Below are 17,146 nucleotides of genomic sequence, written 5' to 3' on the forward strand. Positions count from 1 at the left end.
GTCCCTGCCAGATCGGCCAATGAAAAAGCGCCCTGGCGATGACCAGCCTGTCTCCAGGCAAACCATCCCCAGGCGGGAGCCTCAGCCGGAGCGAAAACAGCAGCAGGAAAAGGGCAGCTAATTTTTTTTTGAGGGGGGCTGGATATTCCCAAGAGGGGAGGGGTCTTCTCCAGGGAATGGGCAGGGGGGGCTCCTCTCTGTCTCCCCCCCCCGTGTTTGTGCATTGGGCTCCTCAGAAACGAGCGCCAGAGATGTTTCTTGTAAAGGGGCGCTGGGGGCTGGCAGGGACTTTTATTTGAGGGAGGGGGTCTCCTTAGTGGGGGGCTGCCAAGTCTCCTCGGGATGCAGTCTGGTGGGCGAAGGTGGGAGCAGCCCCGCTCCCTCAGGAGACAGTTATCCCCACCCCCTGAAATCGAAGAGGGGGGGCTCTCTGGTCTGCTTTCCCCTGGGGGGACCTGACCCTTATGATCCTGTGATGACACGCACGAAACTTCCTTCCTCTTTCCGGATTCTTGAAGGAACGAAGGTTTAGTGGCTTAAAACGCAACAAAAGAAAAGCGCATCTCGCTGTTTCGAGGAAGGAGTCCGAAATTTTATTTTTTGCAGCCAGAGTAAAGTTGTGGATGGAACGGGCAGATTCCTGTTAAGATTTATAGCCCACCCACCCACCCCCCGGAAGATCTTGATTCACACGCGACGCAACAACGATGACATCAGAAGAACAACGCGACGCAACAACGAGACATCAGAAGAAGCTGAAAAGGCAAAGAGGATCTTGCAGATCTACCGAGAGCGGAGAGTTCCCTGCCTGGCGACCGATGACGCTTCCTCGGCTCGGAGGCGGATTGGACGCTCGCGGGGCGGGGAGGTAGAGTGGGCGGGGCTTGGGCAGGACTTTTCCCCGGGGCTGAGCGGAGAAAGTCCCATTTCAGGGGCGAAGAAGAGAGAGAGAAGGATGGGGGGCTCCGGCGCTGCGCCTTTGGACTTTTGGGGGCTCCTGCTGCGGGTTGGGGTGCTGGTGGTCTCCGCTTCGGAGGGGCTGCGCGTGGAGGAGCCTCCAGGTGAGCAAAGATTCTGTAAGGGGGGGGAGAAGGAAGAGGAGACTCCGCTTAGCGGGACCCCCATCAGTGGGGCTTCTTTGGCGATCCCTCCTAGGTGGTCTTCCATGATGTTAATAGTCAGTCCGTAAGGGACTGTGGAGGCCAATTCTGGATCCACTTATCCTTCCACAGTGGGGACATTGGTTTCTGGGCAGGAGTTTATCACGGTGTGGATTTGCCAAGTGTGCCATCCTCTTAGCACGTTTCACCCTTGTGTCCTGAGTTCGAGTGTCTTCAAAGCCCATGACACCTTTGGTCAAGGCTGTTCTCCAACCGGAGCCCTCGCAGGCCAGTGTTTCCCAGTTGTTTATACTACATTTTGTTAGATTTGCCTTGAGAGACTTTAAACCTCTTTTGTTGACCACCAGCATTACACTTTCCGTTTTTAAATTACGACTAGAGTAGTTAATCTGGCATCAGAATAACATGGTTTAGTTCAGCGAAGTTGGTGTCGAAGAATCCTTGCTTCCTTCCCCACGAGTGATCTTTGCTTCTTCCAGGACACTGGGGGCAAAGGGGCAAGAGGGAAGGGGAAACACCCTCCCCACTGAAAAAGAGCAGCTCAGGCTGCTTGGATTGGGATGGAGAGCATGGGCGTAGCCAGGGGGCAGGTGGGGGCAGCTTCCCCCCCTAGATACAGAAAAGGGGAGGCGGCTGGGCAGCGCTGAGGGGCCAGCGGGGCGTCTCTCCTTCTTGCTCCTCAGGCCTCGCGGTAGGATGCGCCACTGCTTCGCCCCAAGCAACACCTCCGTGGGCAGGAAGCGGCGGCTTTGCCTCTCCCTCAGCCCACGCTAGGCTCCCCCAGCTGCTTTAGTGAGGGGCGGCGAGGCATTAGGGAACCGCAGGGGGAAGCGAGGGGACAGGCCTGGCGCAGCCTCGCCTTGGCAGGCACAGGTTTCCCTCAGCCACAGGCGCAGCCGTTGGAGCTGAAAGCCAGAGCTCTCCTGCCGGAGTTGGGCTTCACGGGCAGGGGGCAGACTGCTGCTTGGTCTCGCCCCACCGGCCCTCCTCCAAGGGTGAGGAAGAGGGGGCGGCGGCAGCTACTGCCCCTGCTACTCGCTTGACATGCAGCCCACTGCTCAGCTCGGCTCGGATGGCTGCCGGGGGAGGTGGGCCCTGCTCTTGCCGCCGCGACACACAAAAGGCTGGAGAGTGAGCAAACAAGCGGGGAGAGCTCCGTCTGCGCGGCCTGAGCATGGCAGGAGCCGAGAGCAGTCCGGCGGAGAAGACACCGGCAGCCGGCTGTCCCGTCCCGTCCCCTGCGGGGGCGCCTCTGCTTCGCTCGCCAGCCCAGCAGAAAAGGAGTGGGGCGGAGGCACGGACGGCTCTGTATGCCCCCTTGATGCGCCCCCTGCTGGCCGGGTGGCCTGGCGCACCACGGCAGTCAGCCCAATAGAAAGGACAGCACTGCCTCCCGTCCTCTCCGGTATGGGCGTAGCCAGGATTTTTGTTTGGGTGGGGGGTAGGACTTTTGTTAGGAGGGGAAACTCAGTTTGCTATGTATTTTTATTTATCTTTATTGATTTCGGGGGGAAACTGCCCCTCCCTGCCTATGCCCATGATGCCGCAGCAAACCTGGGGCAAAGGGGAACCTGAACCCCCCCTCCTCGCGGCAGGTCCCCTCTCCCAGCCCCCACACCCACCCGCCCTGCCTTGGGGTCCTCTGGCTGCTGAAATGGGCTCCTGCGTAGACAGGTGTCGCTTCCTGCGCTTTGGCAGGGAAAACGAAAGTGAAACCGGGTCTTCCGCAGGGGCGGTCTCCTGGGAGAGGGGTCAGTGAAGCCCCCTTCGGAGCAGAGAAGCGTCTCCCACCCTTTTTCTCGCCCTTTTCCTGGTCTCTTTCCCACCCTCAACATGTCCTCTTCCAGCCGTAGGGCAATAAAATGGGGGAAGGGGGCTTACTTAAAAAACAAACAAACTGGAGATAAGCATGGGCGTAGCCATGGGGGCAGGGAGCAGGTGCCCCCCCCCAATAAATTAAATAAAGCACAATAAAAAGTTCCTTCCAGTAGCACCTTAGAGACCAACTAAGTTTGTCATTGGTATGAGTTTTCATGTGCATGCACACTTCCTCAGAGAAATAAATAAATAAATAAAGCAGATAGCTCGGTATTCCCACCCCCCAATAAATCCTGGCTATGGCCATAATAATAATAATAATAATAATAATAATAATAATAATAATAAATTTTTATTTATACCCCGCCCTCCCCAGTCAAAAACCGGGCTCAGGGCGGCTGACACCAACAGAACCACAATAAAACATAAAAACAATTAATTAAAATACAGATTAAAATACAGTATTAAAATTTAAAGTGCAGCCTCATTTCAAGTAGGCCATAAGTGGCTGACACCAACAGAACCACAATAAAACATAAAAACAATTAGTTAAAATACAGATTAAAATACAGTATTAAAATTTAAAGTGCAGCCTCATTTCAAGTAGGCCATAAATCCAAGCCATGAGGGAGAAAAACACAGGGGTCAGGCTGAGTCTAACCCAAAGGCCAGGCGGAACAGCTCTGTCTTGCAGGCCCTGCGGAAAGATGACAAATCCCGCAGGGCCCTGGTCTCCTGGGAAAGAGCGTTCCACCAGGTTGGGGCCAGTACTGAAAAGGCCCTGGCTCTAGTAGAGGCCAATCTAGCCATCTTATGACTCGGGATCTCCAGAATATTATTATTTGTGGACCTTAAGGTCCTCCGCAGGGCATACCAGGAGAGGCGGTCCCGTAGGTACGAGGGTCCCAAGTCGCATAGGGCTTTAAAGGTCAAAACCAGCACCTTAAACCTGATCCTGTACTCCACCGGGAGCCAGTGCAGCTGGTAAAGCACTGGATGAATGTGATCCCGCGGCCGGGACCCTGTAAGGAGCCTCGCCGCGGCATTCTGCACCCGCTGGAGTTTCTGGGTCAGCTTTAAGGGCAACCCTGCGTAGAGCGAGTTACAATAGTCAAGCCTGGAGGTGATCGTCGCATGGATCACTGTGGCCAGATCGGGGCGAGAGAGGTAAGGGACCAACTGCTTGATGCGGCGGAGATGGAAAAATGCCACCTTTGCTGTGGATGCAACCTGCGCCTCCATGGAAAGGGAGGCGTCAAAGGTTACACCCAAACTCTTGACAGAAGGCGCTGGTACCAATTGAGCCCCTGCAAAAGATGGGAGTTGGCCCCCCAACCCCATGTCGCCCCGACCTAGCCAGAGGACCTCTGTCTTCGAAGGATTTAACTTCAGTCGGCTCCCACGTAGCCATCCAGCCACAGCTTCCAAGCACCTGGTAAGTGTGTCCGGGGCCGAGGCAGGGCAGCCGTCCATCAACAGATAGATCTGGGTGTCATCAGCATATTGATGACAACCCAGCCCAAAACTCCGGACAATCTGGGCAAGGGGGCGCATAAAGATATTAAAAAGCATTGGGGAAAGGATTGCGCCTTGCGGGACTCCACACACCAAGGGGTGCCGCGGCGACAACCCCCTCCCTAGCACCACCCTCTGTCCCCAACCTGAGATGAAGGAACGCGGCCATTGTTGGACTGTGCCCTGAATCCCCACGTTGGCATGGGGTCCCAGGTCTTGGAGGTTGGGGCTCCCCCTCCACAATGGCCTTTCTGCCGCCCTCTCCCTTTCCTTTGGGAGGAGGTGAAGGGGGGCATGGGCATACCCAGTGAGGGGCAGGGGGGCAGCTGCCCTCCAGAAGCAAAAAACAACAACCGTATTTTACGGACCATAACCCACACTTTTCCCCTCCAAAAACTGAAGGGGAAAAGTCGCTGCGGGTTATGGAAATCGTGCTGTTTCCGCCCCCTCTGCGGCTGCAGCCAGCGACAGGAATGTGGGAGGGGGGAGGAGCAGCCTGAGCTGGGGGGGGGGGCAGACGGGAGCTCCATCCTTCCTTCCATCCTTCTTCCCCCCCTCTTTCTTTCTTCTTTTTTCTCTCTCTCTCACCCCTTCCTGCCTTCCTTCCCTCTCTCTTCCCCTCCCTAGTTTTGATCCTGGGTAGACCCCTGGGGGGGCGGGTTTCCCTGCTCATCCACAGACCATCTCTCTCCTGCCCGGCAGCTGCAGCTACCTGCTGTTGTGGGAGCTGCGTCCTTAAGGGAACCGGGAACAGGAAGCCTCCATCCCCCAAAATTTCATTGCGCCCCACGCAGAGCATTTCCTGTCCCAAAAGAAGGCCGAGTGCCACTTCTCCAATGGGACGCAGCAGATCCGCTACCTAGATAGGTACTTCTTCGACCGGCAGGAGTTCGCCTACTTCGACAGCGACCGAGGGAAGTTCGTGGCGGTGGATGAACTGGGGAAGCCCGATGTTGAGAGAGCGAACAAGGACAAGGACCACCTGCGGACTGAGATGTCCAACCTGGATGTCTACTGCCGGCGCAACTACAGGATCTATGAGCCCTTCTCCCAGAACCGGCACGGTGAGTCCAGAATCAGGGAGGGGGGCGTCATGAGAACCCCCCCCCCGGAAGAACCCAAAATGGGGAGCATGGGGTGGACACGGGACTTTCTCCTCTCCCAGCCCCTGTCGCTGCTCCCCCTCCCTGGCCCCCCTCCCCTCCCGCTTTTCAGAGAGGAAGGCAGAGTTTCTGTGTCTCTGGAAGCATCACAAAGCATTTCGTGTATTGCAATGTGGGTGGGGTCTGTCTTAGTTTAGTTATTTATTATTAATTAAATTCCCCCCCCCCGCCTTATAGTTGTGGGTCTCAGGGTGGCTTGCAACACAAAATTGCAGTATTTACTTTAATAATAAGCAATGATTTATTATTATTATTATTAGTATTATTACAATAATAATAATACCCCACCCAGTTTGCTGGGTTTCCCCAGCCACTCTGGGTGGCTCCCAACAGAATTAAAAGCACAAGAGAACATCAAACATGAAAAAGTTCACTAAACTTTTTACTGCCTGTGCATTCCCACTATTCCCCCCCCCCCGGAGCTTGAGATGGTGTTCTGCCTATGGTTCACCCTCTCCTTATCCCATCCCCACAACAACCCTGTGAGGGAGGCCAGGCTGAGGGGCAGGGGCTGGCCAGGGACACCCAGTGAGCCTCAAGGCCCAGGGGGGATTTGAACCCAGGACACAGTCCAACACTGGACTACATTAGAGTGGGGGGGGGCTGCAAGGGGGAAACCCAGCCGGGTGGGTGGGGTACAAATAATAATAATATATTATTATTATTATTATTATTATTATTATCATTATTATTATCATTATTATGAAAATTGTGGTAATGATCAGGCACATACCAGAGAGTAAGTCCTTTTGAACCTCTGAGTAAAAATGCTTACAATTTCAGTATAAGACCGCAGAATCTTTACACAGTTATCTGGGAACAGGCCCAGACAGGGGTGGGGGGGCATATGGGCCACTTGGCCTGGGCCTCTGATTCTAAAGGGAGACTCGGTCAGCATATTCACAATCAGTAAAATGAAATATTTTCCATTTTGTCTTTGTATGCAGATACAGTTCAAGCCTTGAAATAAAATTATCTGTCAGCATAACTTTTGTGAAAATTAATTATATACTTACTTATTTATAAGACTTCAGTGATCCCCAGGGTCTACCTGGCCCGGGCCTCTGCCTGGCTCTGCAAGGGCCTTTCTGGGAATAAGTGCCATTGAATTCAGTGGGACTTCTGATTACTAAAGGCTTGCAGTTTAAGGCTCTAAATAATAAAATAAAAGAATAAATACTCCACAAGTTTCCTTCAAAAATTGATGGCTGCTGAACCATTGCAAATATAGTGGTACCTCTGGTTAAGAACTTAATTCGTTCTGGAGGTCCATTCTTAACCAGAAACCATTCTTAACCTGAGGTACTACTTTAGCTAATGGGCCTCCTGCTGCCGCCGCCCTGCAATTTCTGTTCTCATCCTAAGGTAAAGTTCTTAACCCGAGGTACTATTTCTGGGTTAGCGGAGTCTGTAACCCGAGGTACCACTGTAAATAATTTAAAGTGGATTGGCTACGTTTTCCTTCCAAATGACATGAAGGGATAAATACAAATAGCTTCATATGCCAGCATCACAGTTCTTTCATTGAAAGTATTTTATAGATTGTAGGTAGCTGTGCCCTCTTTATGTATTCAGATGGTGCAAACATGTACATTGTCCTCTACACACACACACACACACACACACACACACACACACACACACACACTGAACCCACAAGCAAGCAAGACTCCAGAGTGCTTCTGTTCCCCCAAAGGGCAGGAGGGGGTGTTCTGATCTCTTCACCACTTTTAATTGATCTCTGATACATTGAGGGCAGCAAAAGAAGAAAAAAGAAACAAAACGTTTCCCTTTTCAACTTTGCTTGGAGAGCAACCTTCTCCAGGATTTCTATTTCACAAACAATTCAAAAAACAAACAGGGGGAAAGGGGAAGGGAGATCCTTTTTCCAGGTTTCCCTGCTCCCCCTTGATTAGCATCACTCTGATGCTCAGCAGATACTTTTTGACTCTGGAGCCACCAGGAGGGGCTGCAGTTGGAGGAAGCCTCCCCCACAAGCTGGGACCCTCCTTGGCACCCCTCTCACTTGTGGGCTCTCAATTGTGGGGTGCCTCAGGGTTCTGTCCTCACCCCATGCTTTTTAACATCTACATGCAGCCGCTGGGAGAGATCATCAGGGGGTTTGGGCTGGGTGTCCATCAGTATGCGGATGATACCCAGCTATACCTCTCTTTTAAATCAGAGCCAGTGAAGGCAGTGAAGGTCCTGTGTGAGTGCCTGGAGGCGGTTGGAGGATGGATGGTGGCTAACAGATTGAGGTTGAATCCTGACAAGACAGAAGTACTGTTTGTGAGAGACAGCAGGGAACCAGGCAGAGGGCCTTCTTGGTAGTGGCGCCCGCCCTGTGGAACGCCCTCCTATCAGATGTCAAAGAGAAAAACAACTACCAGGTCCCTCCCTGCCTAAATCTCTGACCTTCTTCCCAATCTTCCTTGCCTCCCTCCCACAGTCCAGCCCAAGGTAAAGATCACCCCCACAAACAACGAGGAATCTTCACCCCACAACACTTTGCTGATTTGCACCGCGGGCCGCTTCTTCCCTGCGGGGATCGAGATCAAATGGTTCAGGAATGGGAAGGAGGAGCCCAAAGTGTGGACCACAGGCCTCACCCGGAACGGGGACTGGACCTTCAATTTTGATTTGGAGCTGGAGACAACGCCAGAACGTGGAGACGTCTACACCTGCCAGGTGGAGCACGCCAGCTTCGAAGGCCCTGTCACGGTGCAATGGGGTAGGACGCCTTCCCAGCCCTGACCCTCCTTCCTCATCTCCTGCCCAAGGGAGTGGGGGGAATTCCTGGGGGACTAGATGGGTCAAGGTTGCTCTCCCCCCAGGCCTGCCTTTCCTCACTCACGGCTTCTTCTTCCTTCAGAGCCACAGTCGGACTCTGCCAGGAGCAAGATGTGGACGGGGATTGTGGGGATTGTGCTGGGGCTGGTCTTTGGGGCCACGGGACTCGCCCTTTACCTGAAGAACAAGAAAGGTGAGGGTGGGGTGCCAGGGGGAGAGGGAGGGTGGGGTGTGGGGGCTGGATTGGGCCCCAGGCTCCCCTCTTCTTCTTAGGCAGAGGCTCTGCAGAGGGTTATTTTCCTTCTCCACTCCTAGGAGGTCCCTCTTGGTGTCTCAAATGGAGCCTCAGCTAGTATGGAGATGGTTGGAGTTTAAAATTCAAAAACATCTCTGGCTCTGAATCCTTTGAGCAGCGTAAGGACACATATGTCTTGCAGCTTCCTGGTCCCAGCAGTAATTCAAAGGCTCTCTGTCCATGCTGAGTGAAGGGCCTTTGAGACACTTATAGTCAGGAGGTGGAATTCATCTCCTTTGGGTCTTTTCGCTGTTTGTGTGTCTGAAATAAATTCCTGAATCAACAACTGGGCAATGCAGAGCCCCAAAAGAGGCAGCCTAAGGAATAGGGGAGGGTTTGTGGGGTGGGGGGCATTGGGTAATGGGAAAGAGAATAGCAACTCAATTAAGACATTCCACATGAATTAAAATACTAATAAGCACAATACCCCCTTCATGGATCAATGCCTTGTCGTGGCGAAGGGGCTTGAATAACTCAGAGAAGCTATGAGCTATGCCATGCAGGGCCACCCAAGATGGACAGGTCATAGTGGAGAGTTTTGACTAAACGTGATCCACCTGGAGAAGGAACTGGCAAGCCACTCCAGTATCCCTGCCAAGAAAACTCCATGGACAAAGACAACAGGCATATAAAAGTTATGACGCTGGAAGATGAGCCCCTCAGGTCGGAAGGCGTCCAACATGCTACTGAGGAAGAGCGGAGGACAAGTACAAGTAGATTCAGAGCTGATGAAGCGGCTGGGCCAAAGCCGAAAGGACGCTCAGTTGCGGATATGCCTGGAAGCGAAAGGAAAGTCCGATGCTGTAAAGAAAAATATTGCATAGGAACCTGGAATGTAAGAACCATGAATGGAGGTAAGCTGGATGTGGTCAAAAATGAGATGACAAGAATAAATATCGACATCCTGGGCATCAGTGAACTAAAATGGAAGGGAATGGGCGAATTCCGTTCGGGTGACTATCATATCTACTACTGTGGGCAAGAATCCTGTAGTAGAAATGGAGTGGCCCTCATAGTCAACAAAAGAGTGGCAAAAGCTGTAATGGGATGCAATCTCAAAAATGACAGAATGATCTCGATACGAATCCAAGGCAGACCTTTTAACATCACAGTAATCCAAGTTTATGCACCAACTACTGGAGCTGAAGAAAGTGAAATTGACCAATTCTATGAAGACCTACAACACCTTCTAGAAATGACACCAAAGAAGGATGTTCTTCTCATTACAGGGGATTGGAATGCTAAAGTAGGGAATCAAGAGATAAAAGGAACAACTGGCAAGTTTGGCCTTGGAGTTCAAAATGAAGCAGGGCAAAGGCTAATAGAGTTCTGTCAAGAGAACAAGCTGGTCATCACAAACACTCTCTTCCAACAACACAAGAGACGACTCTACACATGGTTATCACCAAATGGGCAGCATCGAAATCAGATTGATTATATTCTCTGCAGCCAAAGATGGAGAAGCTCTATACAATCAGCAAAAACAAGACCTGGAGCTGACTGTAACTCAGATCATCAGCTTCTTATAGCAAAATTCCAGCTTAAACTGAAGAAAGTAGGAAAAACCACTGGGCCAGGAAGATACAATCTGAATCAAATCCCTTATGAATACACAGTGGAAGTGAGGAACAGGTTTAAGGATTTAGATTTGGTGGACAGAGTGCCTGAAGAACTATGGATGGAGGCTCGTAACATTATACAGGAGGCAGCAACGAAAACCATCCCAAGGAAAAGGAAATGCAAGAAAGCAAAATGGCTGTCCAACGAGGCCTTACAAATAGCGGAGGAGAGGAGGCAAGCAAAATGCAAGGGAGATAGGGAAAGATACAGGAAACTGAATGCAGATTTCCAAAAAACAGCAAGGAGAGACAAGAGGGTCTTCTTAAATGAGCAATGCAAAGAAATAGAGGAAAACAATAGAATGGGGAAAACCAGAGATCTGTTCAAGAAAATTGGAGATATGAAAGGAACATTTCGTACAAAGATTACCATAATCAAGGACAAAAGTGGTAAGGACCTAACAGAAGCAGAAGACATCAAGAAGAGGTGGCAAGAATACACAGAGGAATTATACCAGAAAGACATGGAGGTTTCGTACACCCCAGGTAGTGTGGTTGCTGACCTTGAGCCAGACATCTTGGAGAGTGAAGTCAAATGGGCCTTAGAAAGCACTGCTAATAACAAGGCCAGTGGAAGTGATGATATTCCAGCTGAACTATTTAAAATTTTAAAAGATGATGCTGTTAAGGTGCTACACCCAATATGCCAGCAAGTTTGGAAAACTCAGCAATGGCCAGAGGATTGGAGAAGATCAGTCTACATCCCAATTCCAAAGAAGGGCAGTGCCAAAGAATGCTCCAACTACCGCACTATTGCGCTCATTTCACACGCTAGCAAGGTTATGCTTAAAATTCTACAAGGCAGGCTTAGGCAGTATGTGGACCGAGAACTCCCAGAAGTGCAAGCTGGATTTCGAAAGGGCAGAGGAACCAGAGACCAAATAGCAAACATGCGCTGGATTATGGAGAAAGCTAGAGAGTTCCAGAAAAACATCTACTTCTGCTTCATTGACTATGCAAAAGCCTTTGACTGTGTCGACCACAGCAAACTATGGCAAGTTCTTAAAGAAATGGGAGTGCCTGATCACCTCATCTGTCTCCTGAGAAATCTCTATGTGGGACAAGAAGCTACAGTTAGAACTGGATATGGAACAACTGAGTGGTTCAAAATTGGGAAAGGAGTACGACAAGGTTGTATATTGTCTCCCTGCTTATTTAACTTATATGCAGAATTCATCATGCGAAAGGCTGGACTAGATGAATCCCAAGCCGGAATTAAGATTGCCGGAAGAAATATCAACAACCTCAGATATGCAGATGACACAACCTTGATGGCAGAAAGCGAGGAGGAATTAAAGAACCTTTTAATGAGGGTGAAAGAGGAGAGCGCAAAATATGGTCTGAAGCTCAACATCAAAAAAACCAAGATCATGGCCACTGGTCCCATCACCTCCTGGCAAATAGAAGGGGAAGAAATGGAGGCAGTGAGAGATTTTACTTTCTTGGGCTCCTTGATTACTGCAGATGGTGACAGCAGTCACGAAATTAAAAGACGCCTGCTTCTTGGGAGAAAAGCAATGACAAACCTAGACAGCATCTTAAAAAGCAGAGACATCACCTTGCCGACAAAGGTCCGTATAGTTAAAGCTATGGTTTTCCCAGTAGTGATGTATGGAAGTGAGAGCTGGACCATAAAGAAGGCTGATCGCCGAAGAATTGATGCTTTTGAATTATGGTGCTGGAGGAGACTCTTGAGAGTCCCATGGACTGCTAGAAGATCAAACCTATCCATTCTGAAGGAAATCAGCCCTGAGTGCTCCCTGGAAGGACAGATCGTGAAGCTGAGGCTCCAATACTTTGGCCACCTCATGAGAAGAGAAGAATCCTTGGAAAAGACCCTGATGTTGGGAAAGATGGAGGGCACAAGGAGAAGGGGACGTCAGAGGACAAGATGGTTGGACAGTGTTCTCGAAGCTACGAACATGAGTTTGACCAAACTGCGGGAGGCAGTGCAAGACAGGAGTGCCTGGCGTGCTATGGTCCATGGGGTCACGAAGAGTCGGACACGACTAAACGACTAAACAACAACAACAACAACAACAAGCACAATACAATACAGAACAATAAACAAATAGAAATAAAATGACTTCAAAGTCCAGAATTTCCATTTAAGGCCAAAATTGCTCTTATGCCTCGTTCTCGCCTTCATTGTTCTATATCTCTGTCCCGACGGCAGGAGCTCAAAGAAAAGATGACCAGGATGTGATGAGTCTCTTGATATGTCCAGTGCCTTTCTATGGCACCTGGTGGTATAAATATGTTCTAAGGTAGAGAGAGAACAACCAATGATACTCTCTGCTGTTTTGATAATTCTGCACAACACTGTCCTATCCCGACAAGTGCAGCTTCCGTACCACTTTAAAGAGATTAGTTGGCAAGATGTTTCCCAGGGTTTTTTCTGTATTGGGAAGGAAATATTTATTTCATACAAAGACATAGGACACAATGAGAAAGAAAAAGTTCCTAGTTGTGTGATGTGTTACCTTGATCTTGGGGGGTGGCATGATCCTAGAGAAGCTATTTCAGGGGATTCCTGGTGCTGACTGAATCTTTTTATTCTTTTGTCTCTCTCCCAGGGCAAGCTGTTCCTCAGCCTGCAGGTAACCTTCCTCTCTGCTCTTCCATCTTCCATCTTCTTCCTCCTCCTCCCCCAACCCCCTTCTCCTGTCCCCTTGGGGTGCCCCCCGCCATGGCTTGCTTTTCAGCCCCAGACCCTTCAGAACAGGGGAGGGGCTTTCTAGGGATCAATCCATCCCCTGAGTCACACACTCCAGTATCATGTCCGGAAAGTGGATCTCCAGGGGATTTTCCCACCTGGGAGACAGTCAAGGAGGGCTGACAGTGAAGAGAGCAGGGTTGGCGTTTGGCCTGGGGGGGCCACATTTGGTCCAGGGTCTGTGGTTCCCCCTTTCTCATCTAGACAGATCTCCTTGGTCTCTTCTGAACCTCCTCTTCTTCTCCCCTGCCAAAGCCAGCCAAGTCTCCCTCCCGCTGCCTCCTTCCCTCCTCACAGCCTCCCCTGCTAGTCCCTTAACTGGCGGAGATGGGAATTGTAGTTCACAATCTCCGATGGTCCCTCTATGGAGTGTCCCCTGAATCTTGCCCCTTTCTCCCCACAGTGATGGGCTTGTCTCTCTCTCCTCTGCCTGCAGGACTCATCAGTTAGACTTTGCTGCTCCATCAGGATCTTGGGATGTGGAGAAGCTCTGTTCTTCTTGCCAGTTGCCCTCTGTCCATGCTCAGAGGGTGGAAACCTCCTTGGAAGGTGGATGGAAGGAGTCACAGATCAAGAACAACAGTGTTTCCCCCACCGCCACCTCCGTTCCTTTGTTGCTTGCTTGTCATTACTTTGGGGGGGGGGGAGTTTCTTTTGGTGTTTCCCTCTCTGCCTGTTGACTGCAAGTTATCACAACCTGATTTTACTTCTTTGCACTTCTCTGAGTCCGTGCAGCTAGATCTGGTCCAATATGCCCACACTGACTGGCAGTGGCTGCCTTGAAGTTTCAGATGGAAAGTCTTTCTAGCCCTTCTAGGGATTGAACTTTCTGCACTCAAAGCAGCTGTCAAAACTATGTCAAGTTCTATCTTCCCCTTGTTGGAATTTGGACCCATCCTCTTCCTCCTGATCCAAGTCAGTGGAAGAGCTTCTCCCAAAGTGGAAAGGACTCCCTTGGAAGGTGGTGGCTATCTGTCATGGATGCCTGAGATTCCTCATTGCAGGAGGTTGGGCTAGATGACCCTTGGGGTCCCTTTCAACTCTACGATTCCGTAAAATGCTACATGGAAAATTCAATTTATTGAAAGCTCTGCGACATGGAGGATGAGTCCCGTTTTCGGAGAGAGTCCCTACTCACCACCCTCACCCTGCTGACTCTATCTCCTCATGGAGAGCAGTTTGTTAATTTCTTTGTGCATATCCTGCTATTTTGTGGTATTGAGGATCAGCCCTCTGACTGGGATCCTGCCCTGACCCACCTCAAGGCAGAAGCAGTTTTCACAGCCTTGAGAGGATTTCCTCTGAGTTGCACCAAAGAACATTTTCTTCAGCTTCCCTCTGTGGTCCTTGAACTATTTTATTCGTTCAAATGTCAATATTCAAAGAGTGCCACACTTGACAATCCTGGGTTTGATCTGCCCATTTCCACACAACTTTACCTGGAAGAAGGTGACCTTTAGTCCTACGTCTAGCACTTCCCCACCTTTGGGTTATTGACTTCTTTAAGGCCTTTTCATGTAACCCTTCAACAGCCCAAGGTATTTTACCACACAAACATCCTAATACAGGAAAGAAAAGTCTGTTTCAATCCAGTCTATTTGGGGGACTAATTTGGGAGCCATTTTCCTGGACAAAACACACACTGCATAGTCTCTAATTTCAAATTAGATTTCAAAGTAGCTATTCAGGAGAGCCCAAAGCCTTCTCCAGTGTTTCCATAAATGTGAACTTTCCAGGGGGGAGAAAAAACACATATTTTGAATCCTCCTGTGACTAAAACTCCTGAGGGAATTTTCTATTCCTTCATTTATCTGACTGTGGGCCCCTTGGAGGAGGGAACATGGAGTCCATTCTTGGCATCCCTTCCTTGACGCTTCAGGACCTGAGTAGGGAAAGATGCCAATCTCCACAGGGAAGCCATTTTATCATGTTTGGGCTCCCTCAGGAGAAAAGAGCGGGAAACGCCTCAGGCGGAGAGAGACTCCCTTGTCTCTGCCCAGGTTCCTCACAAATTTCCCTGCCTGTTCTGAGGAGAAAAAAATGTCCGTCCGTCCGCCCTTTTCTCCACTGAAACTGCCCAGGATTCAGCCCCGTTGGTTGTTTCTGGGGAAAAGGGACAGGAGATCTCAAGGCTGACCAAGGTCTGAGGGAATTTCTAGGATCCCCTCAAGACTCAGAGGGAAACACGATGGATTGTCCAGACAAAAACCACCACAAAACCCCCCAGCCCCACTCCTTGGTCCCAAACCCCTGGTATTGGGGGGCTGGGAAACAAGGAGGAAGGAGACCCTGTGCCCCCCATGGTGGGTCCTGACTTTATCCACCACACTTCTCCTCAGGGATTGACACAACCTCCCCAAACCTTCCTTTGGATAAGAGTGGGATACAGTGTCAGCCAGCAGAGCAGAAACCATTTTTAAACTCCTTTTTGCTAGTGGGGAAGGCGGGTAATGTAATCCCCACAGGAGGCTGGTGAGGGGAAAACACACTGGGTAGTTTATTTTTTTTATTTTAAACATCACTTCATTCTGACTTAAGCAGCACCTCCAAGTCCTTTACAAAAAGATAAACCAAGAGAAAAACCGCAAAAGTGCTTGAAAGCACAAACACACACACGCAAAAATATTAAAATCACCCCCATTTTCTAAACATCTGGGTCGGCTTGTGTGGCGATCAGTTTAAAAATTAGCCAGGCTGTAGAGGGTTAACCCTGTTAGAACCCTAAGAACCCAAGGGGGAGGGCTCTGGGGGAATATAAAAACCCCAACCCTGGAGTCAGTTGTTGTTGAAGGGAGTTGTTGGTTGAAGTCAGTCAGGTTAGAGTTGGTGTGAAGATAAGAGCTGGTTAATATTGAGGTGGTTGTGAAACAGGGAGATAGACAGGATACAGTGTGATGAGAATAGTGATTGATAATATTAGTTATTGTTAGAGGTAATAGGCCGGTAATTGAGATTTAGAGGTATTAGGCCGGTATAGGAACAATCTGTTATTTGAAACCGTTTAAGCTTGTACCGTAACCATCACGCATAAGAACATTCAAATAAACTATCTTGTTTTGTTTTAAGACATCCTGGTCTGAGGTGTGTGAGTGATTGAATGTATTTGTTGTCGTAGGCACATCACCAATAGACCGTCAAACGTGATGTGCAGGTCTGAGTGACCGCGACAGCTTGTCTGAGCAAGAATGTTTTCATCAGGTATTAAAAAGAGAAGAATGAAGAAGGCGCCTCTTGGTCTCAATAAGCAGGGAGTTCCAAAGTGCACTGAGGGACAGTACTAAATGTCCCGAGAAAGGGGAGAAAAACACTCCCAGGGGCCCATATTGTCATGTATTCATTTATTTATTAAATTTGTACACCGCCCTTCAAGCGTATATTTCAGAGTGGATCACAACATAATGGCAGAGGCAGAACCAGGAGCAGGTATAACATTGCACAGCAGCTGCAGGCTGGGCCTTGTCTCTCGGTGGTCCCTGTGATGTCCCTGCCCAAGCCTTGGCCCCAGAAGGGAAGGGACGCCTCTCCCAAACCCCTCTGCTCTGTGGGGCAGGTGTCCTTGACCAAGGGGAGGGAGGAACAGCTGCTGGGCGACTCTTTTGGAAGGAGGCATTTCTGCAAGGAAGACACAGAATAGGGAGAGGAGGGGACAGACCCCCCCAAAGCAGTGACTCCTTCCCTCCCTGGGCTTCTCAGGGCAGACATCTTCTGTGCTGCTGCTGGTCTTCAACTGGGGGTGGGGGTCGCATCCTGATCCCATGTGGGCTGCAAGAGGAGCCCTGAGTCAAAGATGACCTTTGGGTGGAAAGGGGGTCTTGGGTCTCTGCCCCACAGCCAACTCATGAAGGAGGTCTGGCCAGCCTGACTGGGCCACATCCTGACCTTGGTTGACCTGTAACACACACACACACCCTCCCCTGCGGGTGGTGCCCCATAGCCTTGAGGATCCGCTCTGGACTTGGAGGGGTCTCTGCATGTTCTCTCCTCTTCCTCATCCCTCCGGCCTTAGGAAGAGATGACCCATTTTGCTCTAGGGACGCAAGAGGGAGGGGGCTGCTCTGTTTCTCTTCTCGACTGTCAGGAGTGACAACCAGCAAGACCTTGTTTGGGGG

The 17,146-nt window shown here is 50.2% G+C and overlaps 1 protein-coding gene across 1 annotated transcript; it reads left to right on the forward strand.

The window, feature by feature from the left end:
* The first annotated feature begins 903 nt into the window (after positions 1-903).
* LOC118081369 (H-2 class II histocompatibility antigen, E-S beta chain-like) lies at positions 904-16,106 on the forward strand. Its single transcript, XM_060271141.2, has 6 exons — positions 904-1,061; positions 5,249-5,518; positions 8,067-8,348; positions 8,490-8,600; positions 12,898-12,921; positions 13,474-16,106. Exons 1-6 carry the CDS (start codon positions 956-958, stop codon positions 13,485-13,487), a joined length of 807 nt encoding a protein of 268 aa, XP_060127124.2. The 5' UTR covers positions 904-955; the 3' UTR covers positions 13,488-16,106.
* The last annotated feature ends 1,040 nt before the right edge of the window (positions 16,107-17,146 follow it).

This window comes from Zootoca vivipara, chromosome 2, assembly GCF_965207765.1.
Source record: "Zootoca vivipara chromosome 2, rZooViv2.hap1.1, whole genome shotgun sequence".
Taxonomy (NCBI): Eukaryota; Metazoa; Chordata; class Lepidosauria; order Squamata; family Lacertidae; genus Zootoca; species Zootoca vivipara.